At 39.3% G+C, this 15201-nt stretch overlaps 2 protein-coding genes across 2 annotated transcripts in view; one reads left to right on the top strand and one right to left on the bottom strand.

The window, feature by feature from the left end:
- LOC109196138 (uncharacterized) overlaps positions 1-15201 on the bottom strand; it is a 64838-nt gene that overhangs the window by 6530 nt on the left and 43107 nt on the right. The gene's annotated exons all lie outside the window — the stretch shown is intronic.
- Positions 1376-7812, top strand: LOC102076717 (polymeric immunoglobulin receptor). The gene is made up of 6 exons (XM_005477797.4): positions 1376-1519; positions 4016-4345; positions 5027-5344; positions 5727-5795; positions 6871-7100; positions 7393-7812. The coding sequence occupies exons 1-6, from the start codon at positions 1480-1482 to the stop codon at positions 7414-7416; spliced, it is 1011 nt and encodes a 336-aa protein (XP_005477854.1). The 5' UTR covers positions 1376-1479; the 3' UTR covers positions 7417-7812.

Below are 15201 nucleotides of genomic sequence, written 5' to 3'. Positions count from 1 at the left end.
ATGAACGCTAACTTTTTCCCACTCGATAAAAGTTAACGTGAGGGTTCCCGATGGTTAGGGACAAATGCAATTGCATGGCAGGATGCTGTAAACGGACCAAACTTCAGTCAGGAGAACAACTGAGATAATCCATCCACAATACGAGGTTAGTCATTAATATACTGCAACAACATGGGAATAGAGCAGCTGCCAGAGAATTCAACATTAATGAATCAATGGTACAGAAGTGGAGGAAGCAAGAAGAAAGAGTTGAGTAAAGTTTGACTTCTCTGACTGTTTTGTTTCGCTTAATGCGCCTTATGGTCCAAAAAATACGGTAGACATGACAAGACCAGGGAAGCAAAATGAAACACACTGAACATGGAACACAAGACCTTCACAATAAAACAGGAAATGAATGACTGCAACACTGACACATGAGTTTGACAGAGGAGTGGAGGAAAGGCAAACGAGAGGGAGCGAGGGAGAGAGAGGAGACATGGCGGGCTGGGGAAACATGAACTGGAACACAAGAAGGGAAACAAGATGCGAGGGCTCATACAAGCACACAAACACAGACACACAGAGACAGTAACAGCGGGCAAAGACATAAGGGGGAACCAAATAATCCAAGAAACAAACAGGGACTATAAGAAACTCAAAATAGAATAACTGAGACTATAATTGAACCTGAATATAACTGAGAACCGTGACACTTATATTGCAAGATTATCTTTTGTTTTTGGACATATTCAGCCTACTTTACTTTTACTTTGTCAAACAGTCTTTGTTTGAGTTCCTTTTTTTGGGCTTACTTACAGTAATCAGTAAGTGAAGTGCTAGTCAGCAGATTTTTACCGATGTATTTTAAGAAGACTTGCATATTCAGCTCTTGTATATTAACTGTCAGGATGTGAAACTGATTCAAAATTGTGAAACAAAGAAAGTGATCTTATTTTGTCCAGTAAGGTCCCTCCCTAATGTAATGTTAACTGGAAGAGGTTGTGGAAGTTCAGTGAACTCACAGGTAACATCCTTTATTTTGTTTATGACTTGCAGTTTGTTTGTGTGTGTGTGTGTGTGTGTGTGTGTGTGTGTTTGTGCTTACCCCTGCACTCTTTGTTGGCGATTGTTGAAAGCCACAAAAGTTTACATCAATGCAGAAAAACAATAAAAACCTTTTAAATACGCTTCAAACTTGTCACCTGCTTTTATTCCTCTTGAATAAATTACACACACACACACACACACACACACACACACACACACACACACACACACACACATCATTCGGATTTTCTCATATGATGAGAATTGAAATGATTTTGTGTGTGTTTCTAAAATGTGCAAATGCACACAGAACAGACAGAAAGAGGAAGTAAATGTTAAATTAAAGCAGCGTCAGCTCCTGATTGATCAGACACAAAGACAAGCGACTGACAAGGTTGAAGCTGTTCTCCTGAAGTGTAACATATTTCCTCCATTTGGATCACTTTGGCTATGAAGCTCCTCCGTGCTGTGATCTTCTTCTTCTTATCAGGTGAGAACAGATGACCTTTGTATTGCTGTAGTTGTGTTTTTTTTTTCCAATTAATCTTTTTATAATATTGATGCTAGCATCTACAGAGGGCGCAGAGGTGCTTGGTTGTGTTCCTGAATTTTTTTGGCATGGCTGATATACAGGATGCAAAAGTTTGGGCGACCTTGTTAATAGTCATTATTTTCCTGTATAAATCGTTGGTTGTTACAATAAAACATGTCAGTTAAATATATCATATAGGAGACACACAGTGATATTTGAGAAGTGAAATGAAGTTTATTGGATTTACAAAAAGTGTGCAATCATTGTTTAAACAAAATCAGGCAGGTGCATAAATTTGGGCACCACAAAAAAAGAAATGAAATCAATATTTAGTAGATCCGCCTTTTGCAGAAATTACAGCCTCTAAATGCTTCCTGTAGCTTCCAATGAGAGTCTGGTTGAAGGTATTTTGGACCATTCCTCTTTACAAAACATCTCTAGTTCATTCAGGTTTGATGGCTTCCGAGCATGGACAACTCTCTTTAACTCACACCACAGATTTTCAATAATATTCAGGTCTGGGACTGAGATGGCCGTTCCAGAACGTTGTACTTGTTCCTCTGCATGAATGCCTTAGTGGATTTTGAGCAGTGTTTTGGGTCGTTGTCTTGTTGAAAGATCCAGCCCCGGCACAGCTTCAGCTTTGTCACTGATTCCTGGACATTGGTCTCCAGAATCTGCTGATACTGAGTGGAATCCATGTGTCCCTCAACTTTGACAAGATTCCCAGTCCCTGCACTGGCCACACAGCCCCACAGCATGATGGAACCACCACCATATTTTACTGTAGGTAGCAGGTGTTTTTCTTGGAATGCTGTGTTCTTTTCCTCCATGCATAACGCCCCTTGTTATGCTCAAATACCTCAGTTTTAGTTTCATCAGTCCACAGCACCTTATTCCAGAATGAAGCTGGTTTGTCCAAATGTGCTTTAGCAAACCTCAAGCGGCTCTGTTTGTGCTGTGGGCGGAGAAAAGGCTTCCTCTGCATCACTCTCGCATACAGCACCTCCTTGTGTAAAGTGCGCCGAATGGTTGAACAATGCACAGTGACTCCATCTGCTGCAAGATGATGTTGTAGGTCTTTGGTGCTGGTCTGTGGGTTGACTCTGACTGTTCTCACCATTCGTCGCTTCGGTCTATCTGAGATTTTTCTTGGTCTGCAACACGTTCTCACTCCCAAAGCGTAACATTTTACGCTAGGTGACAAATGGTCAACATATTACGTTTTCGGGCACCCAACGCGTTCCTACGTGACGACATCGGAAAACTGCGGACACATGAGAACCGTTTGCACTCAATCTACACATCTTCGCTTTTTCCCTTAAAATCGCTTGGGAAAACACTATTTCACGTCATTAAAGTGCTGGTTAAGGTTAGGAATAAGGTCATGGTTAGGTTTAGGGATAAGGTTATGGTTAGGTTTAGGCGTAGGGACACGGTTATGGTTAAGGTTAGGAATAAGGTTATGGTTAGGCATAAGGTTATGGTTCAGGTTACAAATAAGGTTATGGTTAGGCTTAGGGATAAGGTTAGGTTTGGGGCTGCAATACAGGGCTGGAACCCACCGCGTACCATAACAACGTGGAAGGTCACCTTTCGTGCTCCTCAGGAACGCCACGGGACGTGACAAAACGTCGGGATGTTACGCCTCGGGAGTGAGAACGGGCTCTGGTCTGCCACTTCGAGTCTTAACTTGAACTGAGCCTGTGGTCTTCCATTTTCTCAATATGTTTCTAACTGTGGAAACAGCTTAAATCTCTGAGACAGCTTTCTGTATCCTTCCCCTAAACCATGATGGTCAACAATCTTTGTCTTCAGGTCATTTGAGAGTTGTTTTGAGACCCCATGTTGCTGCTCTTCAGAGAAAATTAAAAGAGGAGGGAAACTTACACTTGACCCCCTTAAATACGCTTTCTCATTATTGGATTCACCTGTGTATGTAGGTCAGGGGTCACTGAGCTTACCAAGACAATTTGAGTTCCAATAATTAGTTCTAAAAGGTTTGGGAATCAATAAAATGACAACAGTGCCCAAATTTATGCACCTGCCTGATGTTGTTTAAACAATTATTGCACACTTTCTGTAAATCCAGTAAACTTCATTTCACTCCTCAAATATCACTGTGTGTGTCTCCTGACATTTTTTTTATTGTAACAACCAAGAATTTATACAGGAAAATAATGACTATTAACAAGGTTGCCCAAACTTTTGCCTCCCACTGTAGGTGCTTCAGACCTGCACTGGTTAGCATGTTGTTCATTTAGTTTCTCCTGTCAAACCTACGGTCACAGACAGAGGGAGGCAGAGCTGTCTGTTAGGGCTAATTCCCAGTTTAGCTGTCACAAGAAACGCACAGTTCATGACCATGGCACAGACAAACAGATCACATTTTTGACCTGTTTAACATCTTGTATTGACACTGAGCTGAATCACCTGCGTTTATCTGTCCAACAGGTACAACTGGGTTTGTCAAAGCCAGCATTTGGATTGGACCTGAAGGAGGGAATTTATCACTTTATAATTACCTCACTGTGTCTGGAAACATAAAGTTCTTCTGTAAAGAAAAATGTGAGCAAGCAGAAAACATTCTCATTAAAACAGATGGAACCACAGCTCAGAGCGGCAGATTCAAGATTGAATACAAAAATGCATCTTCAGGAAGAGGAAGGCTGTCTTTCGCCATCACACATATGACCAAGTCTGATTCAGGAAGGTATCGATATGGTTTGGGTAAATCTTCAGCTCCAGATTCATACTCAGACATTGAGGTCAGAGTTTCCAATGGTGAGTTTCTACTAAATGGCCTGTATCTATATAGCGCTTTTATGGTCCCTAAGGACCCCAAAGCGCTTTACATATCCAGACATCCACCCATTCACACACACATTCACACACTGGTGATGGCAAGCTACGTTATAGCCACAGCCACCCTGGGGTGCACTGACAGGGTGTCATCGAATTCATAACTGTGGAACCATCCACTATGGAACGCCAGGACTGCCATAATGAATTAAATAAATACATCAATTTAAATAATGAATTAAATGTGTAAATAATTAATTAAATGTGCCGTAAATATTTTTTAATTAATTATTTCCAATTTTAATTATTGCCACATTTCATTAATTATTTAATGGTGTATTTAATTAATTCATTATGGCAGTCACCTGCATAAACTCTCAGGCTAAATATATTTACCCTGTATACAGAGCTATTTTAACTCAGACACTTTAATTTGTTATTATGTAATTCATAGATTACACTGACTTGAATTCACTGAATACATTGTACTAAAAGAAGTTCAACTGACTTTAATTACACCCATGCCAGACTAGATTATAACACACTTTGGGTAATAACACACTGAAGCTCTGTGTTAGACGAGTACAGGAAATGTTGTCATTAGAATGTAACAGCTGACAGGAAGTACAGATAGTACTTAATGAGTTTTCATCTGTTTTACAGAATTTAATAAAAGCTCTGGAATCTTTCGTGCGCAGACTGAGGGAGAAGAAATCTCATTTCCATGTGCCAATGCTGTCCATGGACAGAGGAAGTTCCTTTGTAAGAATCCGTGTAAAAAAGGAAATATTTTCATTGACACAACTAATGACAAAGCTGAGAATGGCAGGTACAGCATCAAATACACAAAAGGATCTGCGTTTGGACTTCAAGCAACCATCAGACAGCTGACCAAGTCTGACACGGGACAGTACTGGTGTGGTTACGGCGACCCTTTGTCTCCTGATTCATATGACACTGATGATGTTTTTGTCGTAGAGGGTAAGTTTCTTTACCAAATCATGACAAATTTTCTTTGTGTATTTATAATTGAATTTGTTTCAGAATTTGTAATTAACCATTTTCACCAAAATCATTATGTTTCTAACACACACACACACACACACACACACACACACACACACACACACACACCATCAATCCTAGTTGGATGTGTACAAAGGGATCAGCTGAGCCACAAGCCAATGTGGGCTATGACTGAGATCAGCTGATTTTTCATGCTAGATTTACTTTATTATGATATTCATCAGAACATTTTGTGTTAAATCTTACCAGTAGGATTATTTAATAATTATATTTTCTTATTGTCATATTTGGTATTGATTTTGTATCCAGTTGATTGTTTTGTTTATTGTGTTCACAGCTTCAAAACCTTCTGCCTCCACACCTTCATCGAGTCAAACTGAATCTGCGAGCAGGAGCTGGGATCGAGGTGGGTTTCAAAGCAGTTGCAGCTTCACAGCATCTGTAGAGAGGTTAAATGAAAATTACATCCTATTGATCTTTATGGCCATTCGGAGCGGGCACGCTCTGTTTTCCGTAACTATTTTAAAAGCTAGTGTAATATTTTTTTTGCATATGAAACTGGAGGAAGTGTACTTACATCACATACATTCAGCTTGTGCTAGTTCATGGTTTCCTTCCACATAGAGCTTTGCAAAAATTGCATGAAAAGCATTTGCAGCAACAAAAACACAATATTCCAGAAACACGCTTCCGATCTGATCATCAGCACGATCTAGCTGATGCCCCAAACCAGAAGTGATGTCATTTTCATGGAAAATGTTTGTTCCTATAGGGCATTTACTGAGATAAGCTGGTGTTTTTAAAATTCATGTTTGAGTTTATGCCTTTCTGTGTAATTTCTGGGATGCTTAGAATTCAGATTACACTGTAGGAAATAGTTTATTTTGATGCACATGCTGATTATTTTGCAAATTTGCATTATAACTTGGCTCTATGGTAAATCTTAAAGGGTTAAAAGACATTTTCCAGTTGGTGAAGGTATGTGTGCTGGTACTGAGGTCAGCTGACCTGTCAGGTTGTGACCAACTTTGACTATAGGTAAACTAATGAGATACTTAATTAAGATAAGATAACCTTTATTAGTCCCACACGTGGGAAATTTGTTTTGTCACAGCAGGAAGTGGACAGTGCAAAAGTTATATAGCAAAATTAGAATACAATAAGAATAGAATAGAATAGAATAGAATAGAAATAAGAATACTGTACACAACTGTAAAGAATAGAATAAAATAAAATACTATATACAGTAGAATAAATAGAATAAAATATACAATAGGATGAAAATAGAATGCAAATGCTTTATACAACTGAGTAAAAAATACAACTTTTTCAGAAAAAGAAAAAGAGTATTGCACTTAGTATTGATTATAGTATCGATACTGTATTTAGTTTCTATTGAGTACTGTTAGCACGATTAACATGCTGAATCGTACCAGGATTTTCTTTTAATTGATTAACTGCTTTGCGTTGATCGTTTGCAGCTTCAAACCCTCCTGACTCAATACAACAGGCAACAACACAGAGTCACACTTTCACTCCAGGACTCTCCAAACCGTCATCAGACTGTCCAGGCTTCTTCCTGCCTCTGGTTGTGTGTGTGTCCTTGGTTGGAGCTTTACTGTTGTGTGTTGGTCTGCTGCTCTACTACATTAGTAAATTGAAGAGGAAAGCTGTATTAAACATCAGAAACAATGACTACACGATCATGAAAGTGAGTTTCTTTAAGTCATTTTGCTTTTTTAAAAGATTTATAATGATAATCACAGAAACCAAAGACAATAAAAATCTGTTTAATTTACCGCTTAAATTTTCTGATTGATACGTTTCATTACGTTTTCACCAACAGTGAGTCTGAACAACATCAGCTTCAAAGTCTAATCAGTGTCTGAGAGAATAAACAGTTATAATCTGTGTGGAAGCACAAGGACACACGGTCATTTGGATCAAACTCATTCAAGAATTTTAAATATGTTCTCTGCTGAATCTTGTTCTTTTATTTTCAGTTGTCTTCTGTCAATGATGATTAGATTCCTTCCTCTGCACATGAAGACTCCAAAAGGACCAGGAACAGAACTAACCTGCATTTATAAAGATGGACATGTAAAAGTAATGCTCACATTGTGTAGCTTAAGAAGTTTAGTCAAAATTAAATTTTTCGTGAAAACCAAACAAAAAATCTAATTGAAGTGTGTGCAGCATTTTTTGTTTGTCAGTCAGAGTCACCACACTAGTAAAATGTCAACGTGATGATGGCAAAAATGCCATAAAATCTGAAGGATTCAGTACATTACAAACCAGCGGCTGTTTACATTGTTGGTATGTTGATCTTTTACAAAGATCTGTGAGCACATCAACATATCATGGTTGAACTGCCTTTTGTACATTTGTGATATTGACAAATAAAGAAAATAGTTGGATTTTGAGCATTTAGTTCATAAGTCACTCCTCAGCTACGGTCGCCATGAGTGCAGAGCGAGAACATACATGTGGGGTTTGTTTTGTTTTTACCTTGGTTCGCTTTCATAGTTGTTGTTTTTTTATTTGTTTACTTCATGGTTTTATTTTGTTTATTTTGTTCTACTAATGTAAGGTGACCCTCAAGGTCACCTTACATTAGTAGAACAAAAGGTGCCTATGAATAAAATGTATTATTATTATTATTATTATTATTATATATTGATTTCAGTATATTTTAATCATTATAGCTTCATCTCAGTTTGATTTGTTGTTACACAATACATTTCATCCATGGCCTCTGTTGTATATAAAAAATGATGAGCTTAACAAAACTGGGTTTGAAAAATTTTCAGCTTTGCTTCTGCTGTGTTTAATGTGAGTGAAGTAATGGTAACTGGGCTTTACTAGTCCCTAAGGACCCCAAAGCGCTTTACACAACCAGTCATCCACCCATTCACACACTGGTGATGGCAGCTACATTGTAGACACAGCCGCCCTGGGGCGCACTGACAGAGGCGAGGCTGCTGGACACTGGCGCCACCGGGCCCTCTGACCACCACCAGTAGGCAACGGGTGAAGTGTCTTGACCAAGTCCGAGACTGTCGGAGCCGGGGCTCAAACCGGCAACCTTCCGATTACAAGACGAATTGCCAACTCTTGAGCCGCGATCACCCCCAAGTAGAACAATGGCTTTGTCTGTAGTTCATATGTATTCTTAATTTTGAAATAAATCCCTTTTAAATCCTTTATGACCATATTTTATATGGAATTTGGTTGCCCAACATTGATTTCTTCAGTATATAAGATGATCTTCATGAAAAGAGGCTATTGATGCATACAAATGTGAGAGTGTTCTGCGTCATTACTACAACAGATTTATCAGTTTTTAGTGACGCTCGTCTGGAGGATCCACACACATCACAGTGACAGGTTTTTTTGCAATGTTTTATTCCCTCTTTAGAAATGTGTAAGCACTTGAATACCAAACATTCGATGAGATTCAGTGAGATAAATATGACTCCTCTCTCCTCTTCCTGAAGATGAGTTTCTGTATTCAAAGTCAAAGTAAACTTTATTGTCATCTCTGCTGTATACAGAGATGTAGTACAGTATAAAGAGAGACGAGATGCCGAGGCTCCAGTTCCATTCAGTGCAACAAACAACAATAAATAAAGGAGAAGTAAGAAATAACTATACACTTTAAGAATAAGGTAAGGGGAGTAAGTATACACTTTGAGGTGAAAAGGATCAATAACAGTCTAACGTAACTTTGAAGTGGTTTAAAATGACTGACAAAGCAGCTTTACAGTTTACAGTGTGAGTGATTTAAAGTGACCTTGAGTGAAATAACTGACCAACATGAGCAGGATTCCTGAGAGTAGGATTGTCCATAGAGCAGAATCTGTATTTACAAAGGCAGAGGTACGTGGAGTGCAATAGAGTCAGATAATGGTTTGTGTGGGTGTGTGTGGTGGGGGGGAGTGGGGCAGTGGGTTCAGGAGTCTGATGGCTTGCGGGAAAAAGCTGTGTTGCAGTCTGGAGGATTGGTCCTCGATGCTGCGACAGCGTCTGCCGGATGGGAGGAGGGAGAAAAGTCCATGTGAGGATTGTGAGGGGTCAAGCATGACACAGGAGGCCTTACTGATGAAGCACTTGTGAAAGATGTCCTGTAGCAGAGGGAGCGATGTTCTGATGGTCTTGGAAGCTTCTTTGACCGTATGATGTAGCTGGCTGAGGTGATGGAGGTGGTGTTAGTGGTGCAGGTGAGGTCGTCTGAGATGTGAACTTCTGTCAAAAGATAATTGTGTATGTGATCAGCTACATGAAATGTATTCTTTTATTTATCACTAAGCAAATGTCTACGTGACTTTTGACATGAAACTTTTCTGTGATAAACAACTTGCAGCTTCTTCTTTCTGTAAGAACATACAGATAGAAAAGGGGAACCTCAGCTCTGGTTCTAAGAATAACTTTGTTATCTTTGTACACAGACGCACACACAGACACACAGAAAAGTATAAATAAAGCACGCAGATGCAGGTTATGCGTCCATGACTGCCCTCGCGAGTGAAAGACAATCTGCAGTGTTTGTCTTTTCTAACTCAGGTGTCTCAAGCTGAAGAACTGCAGGGTGATTCTTAAGAAATCCCCTGTCATTTAAATTGGTCCTTCGAGCTTAGCGATGGAAACAACAGACACGTTTCTCTGACTCCAATGCAAGGTCTGACTGCTGTATCCTGACGTCGTGGGAAGCCAGCACCGAAGTCTGTCGATAGCCCTCTCCAGGTAGAGGTGAGAGTCCTGGGACGTAAGAAAAATTCGGGTCTAGGCCGGTGTAATAGTTCTGGTCCAAGACGCTGGGATACAGCCAGATGACCTGAACAACCAGCAAAAGACGACTGAGGGTGAGAAAACACTGTTTAGGTCTAACCCGCCGCAAGGGTTTAAAGGAAAAAAACGCGTGAAATAGGGTTTACGTTACAAGGAACTGTGGTTTTAGAAGTGACCGTGAAATACTTCGTGACAAATTAGCGCGCAAATGTGTATCTGTGTGTATGTATATGTGTTTTGGAAGTAAGTTGATTTTACAGCACAATAAGCTGCTGAACTACTTCCATTGTTTTTTATTGTTTTCTTTGTGTATCCTGCAAAAGCCTAAGTACTGGTGATAAAGGGGAAAGGTTGAGTTCCGCCTCATAAAACTGACACCGCTCCGTGAATAGCGCGGAGTAGAAGGGCGTGTCAGCCACCACCCCGGAGTCTAGTACCAGAGAAAGCTCTGCAGTTCTGTGATAATGGGAAATCAGCCCACCAAAGACTCACTGCTGACGAGCAGTGGCTAGAAAAGAAATGTCCAGGCGCCGGACAAATCAGTGCTTGTAGATGGAGAAATCCTAAGAAAACAAAATGTCCCACTATACATTCACCCATATCAGGAAGAACATAATAATCCCTCATCAAGTGAAAGATTAGAGATCAAGGTAGGAGTTTAAAAAAGGGCTGGATACAGACCCAATTGAATACATATAAATACAAGAGGAATAAAGTGGAATAAACAAAAGGCTAAATTAAATTAGAGCTTATCTCTACTGTATTCATACTAATAATAGGAAGGATAACAACCTGTAAATTGGTGTCAAAAGAGAATATTGTATAATGCGATCAGCTATATGAAATGTATCTTTTTATTTTATCATTAAGCACATGTCTACGTGACTTTTCACCTAATAACTTTTGACATGAACTCTTCTGTGATAAACAACTTGCAGCTTCCTCTTTCTGTTTTGGAAGATACAGACTTAGAAAAGGGGAACCTCAGCTCTGAGTTCTGAGAATAACTCTATTATCTTTACACACACACACACACACACACACACACACACACACACACACACACACACACATACACACAGAAAAGTATAAATAAAAAACGCAGACAGAGATGAGGCGCAGATCCTGCATTTCATGGCTGCCCTCGCGAGTTAAAGAAAATCTGCAGTGTTTGTGTGTTTTCTAACTCAGGTGTCTCAGCTGAACAAAGAACGGCAGGGTGATTTAAAGAAATCCCCTGTCATTTGGTATTAACAATGAAACAAAATTGGGATGACCACCATGCCCAGAATGAATAAAATGAATGAAAGCAAATAATTCACACGAAAACATATTAAATAAAATAGAGAGATGCATAAGGTATATTAAGGCTGTGTCATTGTTCAGCCAAGGAAAAGGAAAATGTCTCCAGCTTGGGAAAGGGTGAAACTGCAGATCACCCGCAGCCCTTGGTGGATACAAAATAAAATATTGTTATATACTATTGCTGTTATATAAAAAAGAGATAATAACATTAATAATGACATAATATTATTAATAAGAGGCACCTCAGTCAGTTATGATGTGAGGTGGATAATTGTTAAAAGTAGCCTGATTCAAGCTTAAGGTTTGCTCGAATTCAGTACAATGATACATGAGATGAAGAAAATAAAGAAAATACCTAAACTAATCAGGTGCATAGAGGCACTTGACCTGCTTGAAAACCTGTCATCCTAGATGAGACTTTGATGAGATATAGAGCAAACCTATACTAACAACTAATAAGCCAAACCCTGTATACAACAGCTAAAGCTACAGGTTTGAGAAGCTGAATTAAATATGTGGACACTACCAAGCTAATGAGCAAGCTACAAAATTTTTTTATTTTTTATTTTTAGAGCAGAAGCTGCATATTAAAGCTCACACATGCAGCTGTCTGTGAGCTCAGTTTTTTCCTCACACTTCTGCTTTGTTTCTGGCAGCAGCTTTTTCTTTTTTTTCTTTTTGTGTCCTGACTCATGTGTGTAAAGCCTTGATGCCATCGCAATTTGTTTTTTGTTTTTGTTTGTTTGTTTTGTTGGTTTGGAAAACAACTTTGTGATCATACTTGTGGATCACAGTGACACATAATGATTAGGCATATGATTTATTAATGCCTAGTTTTAGAGCTGTGAGCTAACTTAAAAGTTTGACATATGTTAGATGTGTGAGATGTATGAATTCTTTGACAAAATAGAAATGACCTAAATGCCTTAGATCAAAATGTAGTCTTGCATCTACAAAGAAATAGAACAGGAGAAGCATTCAGTAACTTGAAACTAGCATTACAGATGAATATAGTTTAGCATTGGTGACATTGTTTTAGAGCACACTCTGATCATCAGAGTACCCCATGCAGTGACTTAAATTTTAATCTAAGCCAATTTGTCTTACCTGATATATGCGAGACAGCTCTCATATGTTGGAAAATTATTGTCACAATCACGGATTAGAATCGAGAATTGTTGTCAGTTGAACCCAAGCGCACTTTTGGCCTCACCTGAAGAAGGTCATCCACACTGCTGTATGCAAAAATTAGATAAGGAGACAAAGCCACGTGTTGACATTTACAGCACACCACAAGCTGGTTTCACTGACGTTTTTGTAGACGGCTCAGCGTCTAAGAATAGCCTAGGACGAAACTGCGTCAGCTATGCAGTGACCACAGCAGATAGAGTCACAGAAGCGAAACCGCTAACATCCTCATTCTCCGCTCAGAGTGCAGAACTCAAAGCAGTCATACGTGCATGTGAATTGCACGCAGGCCAAGAGATAAATATATACAGTGACAGTCCGTATGTTTTTTCAGCAGTACATCACTTTGCAAAAATTTGGCTGAACAGAGGAATGATTACATCTACTGGAAACCCAGTGCAACATGGAAATCTTCTGAAAACACTGTTAGAAGTAATAACATTGCCAAAACAGTTAGCATTGTGTAAATGTGCTGCACATCAGAAAGATAATTCAGAAATAACTAAAGGCAATAACTTTGCAGATCAAGCAGCTAAATTAGCCGCACAACAAACTGTAGACACATTAATGTCTGCATCCATTATGCAAATACCACTTGGTGTACTTAAAGATGAACAAAAAGCGGCGCCAACCACAGAACAGAAGAAATGGCTGAAGTGTGGAGCACAAATAGAAAATGACCTAATGACCTGTGAAGGTAAACCAATACTCCCAAAGTCCCTACACAGAACAGTAGCATTAGTGACCCATGGAGTTACGCATGTGTCATCAGGAGGGATGGTCCAGGTCATAAACACATACTTTTATACTCTAAATTTTGAAACTTCAGCAAAGGAATTTGTGAGGACATGCATGATCTGTCAGAGACACAATTCACAAGACAATCTGAGGACAAAAAGAGGACATTTCCCCACACCACCTTATCCATTTCACACCATGCACATGGACTTTATTGAATTAAGTGAAAGTCAAGACTCAAAATACGCTCTAGTGATTATAGACGTATTCTCAAAATGGCCAGAGATTTATCCAGTGAAAAAAGCAGATGCAATCTCAGTTGCAAAATGTCTATGCAATCATTTCATTCCAACATATGGTATCCCTACTCTGATAAGATCAGATAATGGGACACATTTTGTCAATGATGTGATCAGTAAAGTCTCTGAAGCACTAGGATTCAGCATAAAAAACCATTGTGCTTATCACCCACAAAGTGCAGGGTTAGTAGAGAGAACTAAGGGCACCATAAAACAGAGACTCAGAAAATGCATGGAAGAAACAGGAAGACCATGGCCTGAATGCATAGGCCTAGTGAAAATGTGGATGAGATTAACACAAGGCTCTCAAAGACTTACACCATTTGAGGTTGTTCATGGGAGACCTTTTCCTCTACCAGTGACAAGTGAACCTTTAGACAAATCTGTCAGAGAAACAACTCTGACAGAATGGATGGCAAAACTACTAGAAAATAAGGATATTGTTTTGAACAATAAACTGCCGTGCGACTCTTCTCCAGTCTCTTGCAGGTTGAAACCAGGCGATTGGGTCCTAATACGGGTGCTCCAGAGGAAAAATTGGAGCTTGCCTCGCTGGGAGGGTCCATATCAAGTGTTATTGACCACACCCACAGCCTGTAAAATTACAGAGAGACCCTCCTGGATACATCAGAGCCACTGCAAAAAGGTTGAGGTCCCGGGAAGCCCCGACACCCAGGAGGAAGCACATTAGGGAAGCCTCACCTACGCTTGGTTGCTTCGGGGGTGAGGGGGGGGGCAGTGCTGATTGGGCCCCCGTCGGGTAAGCCCGCACTCTAATCTCCATCTGATCAACTTTAGGGCAGCCAGGTGCAGGTGTGATGCACTGCAAAAATCAAAAAAAGCACTAATCACACTTAAAATAAGCCATAATCAGCTAAAGAGTAACGTTTCAGTGAGATATGGGAACTTGTTTTTAGACAGTGCATCTTGGATATCTTGTTAAGTGAAAAACTCTTGAAAACATATTGTTTTGAGTCATATATCACACGAAACAAGCTTTTTTGGCATTTCATAAACGTTTTAAGCTGCTGTGTTATTTGTAAAAGATGTATCATCTTGTTTCAAGAAATAGACCTAACTTGAATCAGGACATCCAATCTACTTTATTGAGAACTGCAGATTAACAACATGCCCAACATTGCATTATTATGAGTCTTAGTATCTTAAGCACAGTGTATTTATTTTTCTTACATACCAGTCAAACCATATCAATGTGACATTGAAAGAGGCAAAACACTGAAATTGTTTCCCTCTCAGTTGTGTTGCACTGAACAGATTGTGCCAAAAGTAAAATAAAAAGTCAATAGAACAATAAATGTTTTGCCAGTGTTTAAAAACATTATTTCAGCCCACATATTCACAAAAGACTCAAGAATGATGTTTGATGATGTCAGTGAGATCATACTTCACTGGAATGTACTTGCTGTTATTAAAGTTTACATAGTGGTATGCTGTATAATCAACAAGATTTCCTGCATCCACAAAAATATTTGC

The sequence above is a fragment of the Oreochromis niloticus genome, linkage group LG20 (assembly GCF_001858045.2).
Source record: "Oreochromis niloticus isolate F11D_XX linkage group LG20, O_niloticus_UMD_NMBU, whole genome shotgun sequence".
Lineage (NCBI taxonomy): Eukaryota > Metazoa > Chordata > Actinopteri > Cichliformes > Cichlidae > Oreochromis > Oreochromis niloticus.
This window is presented reverse-complemented; position numbering and strand designations above follow the sequence as displayed.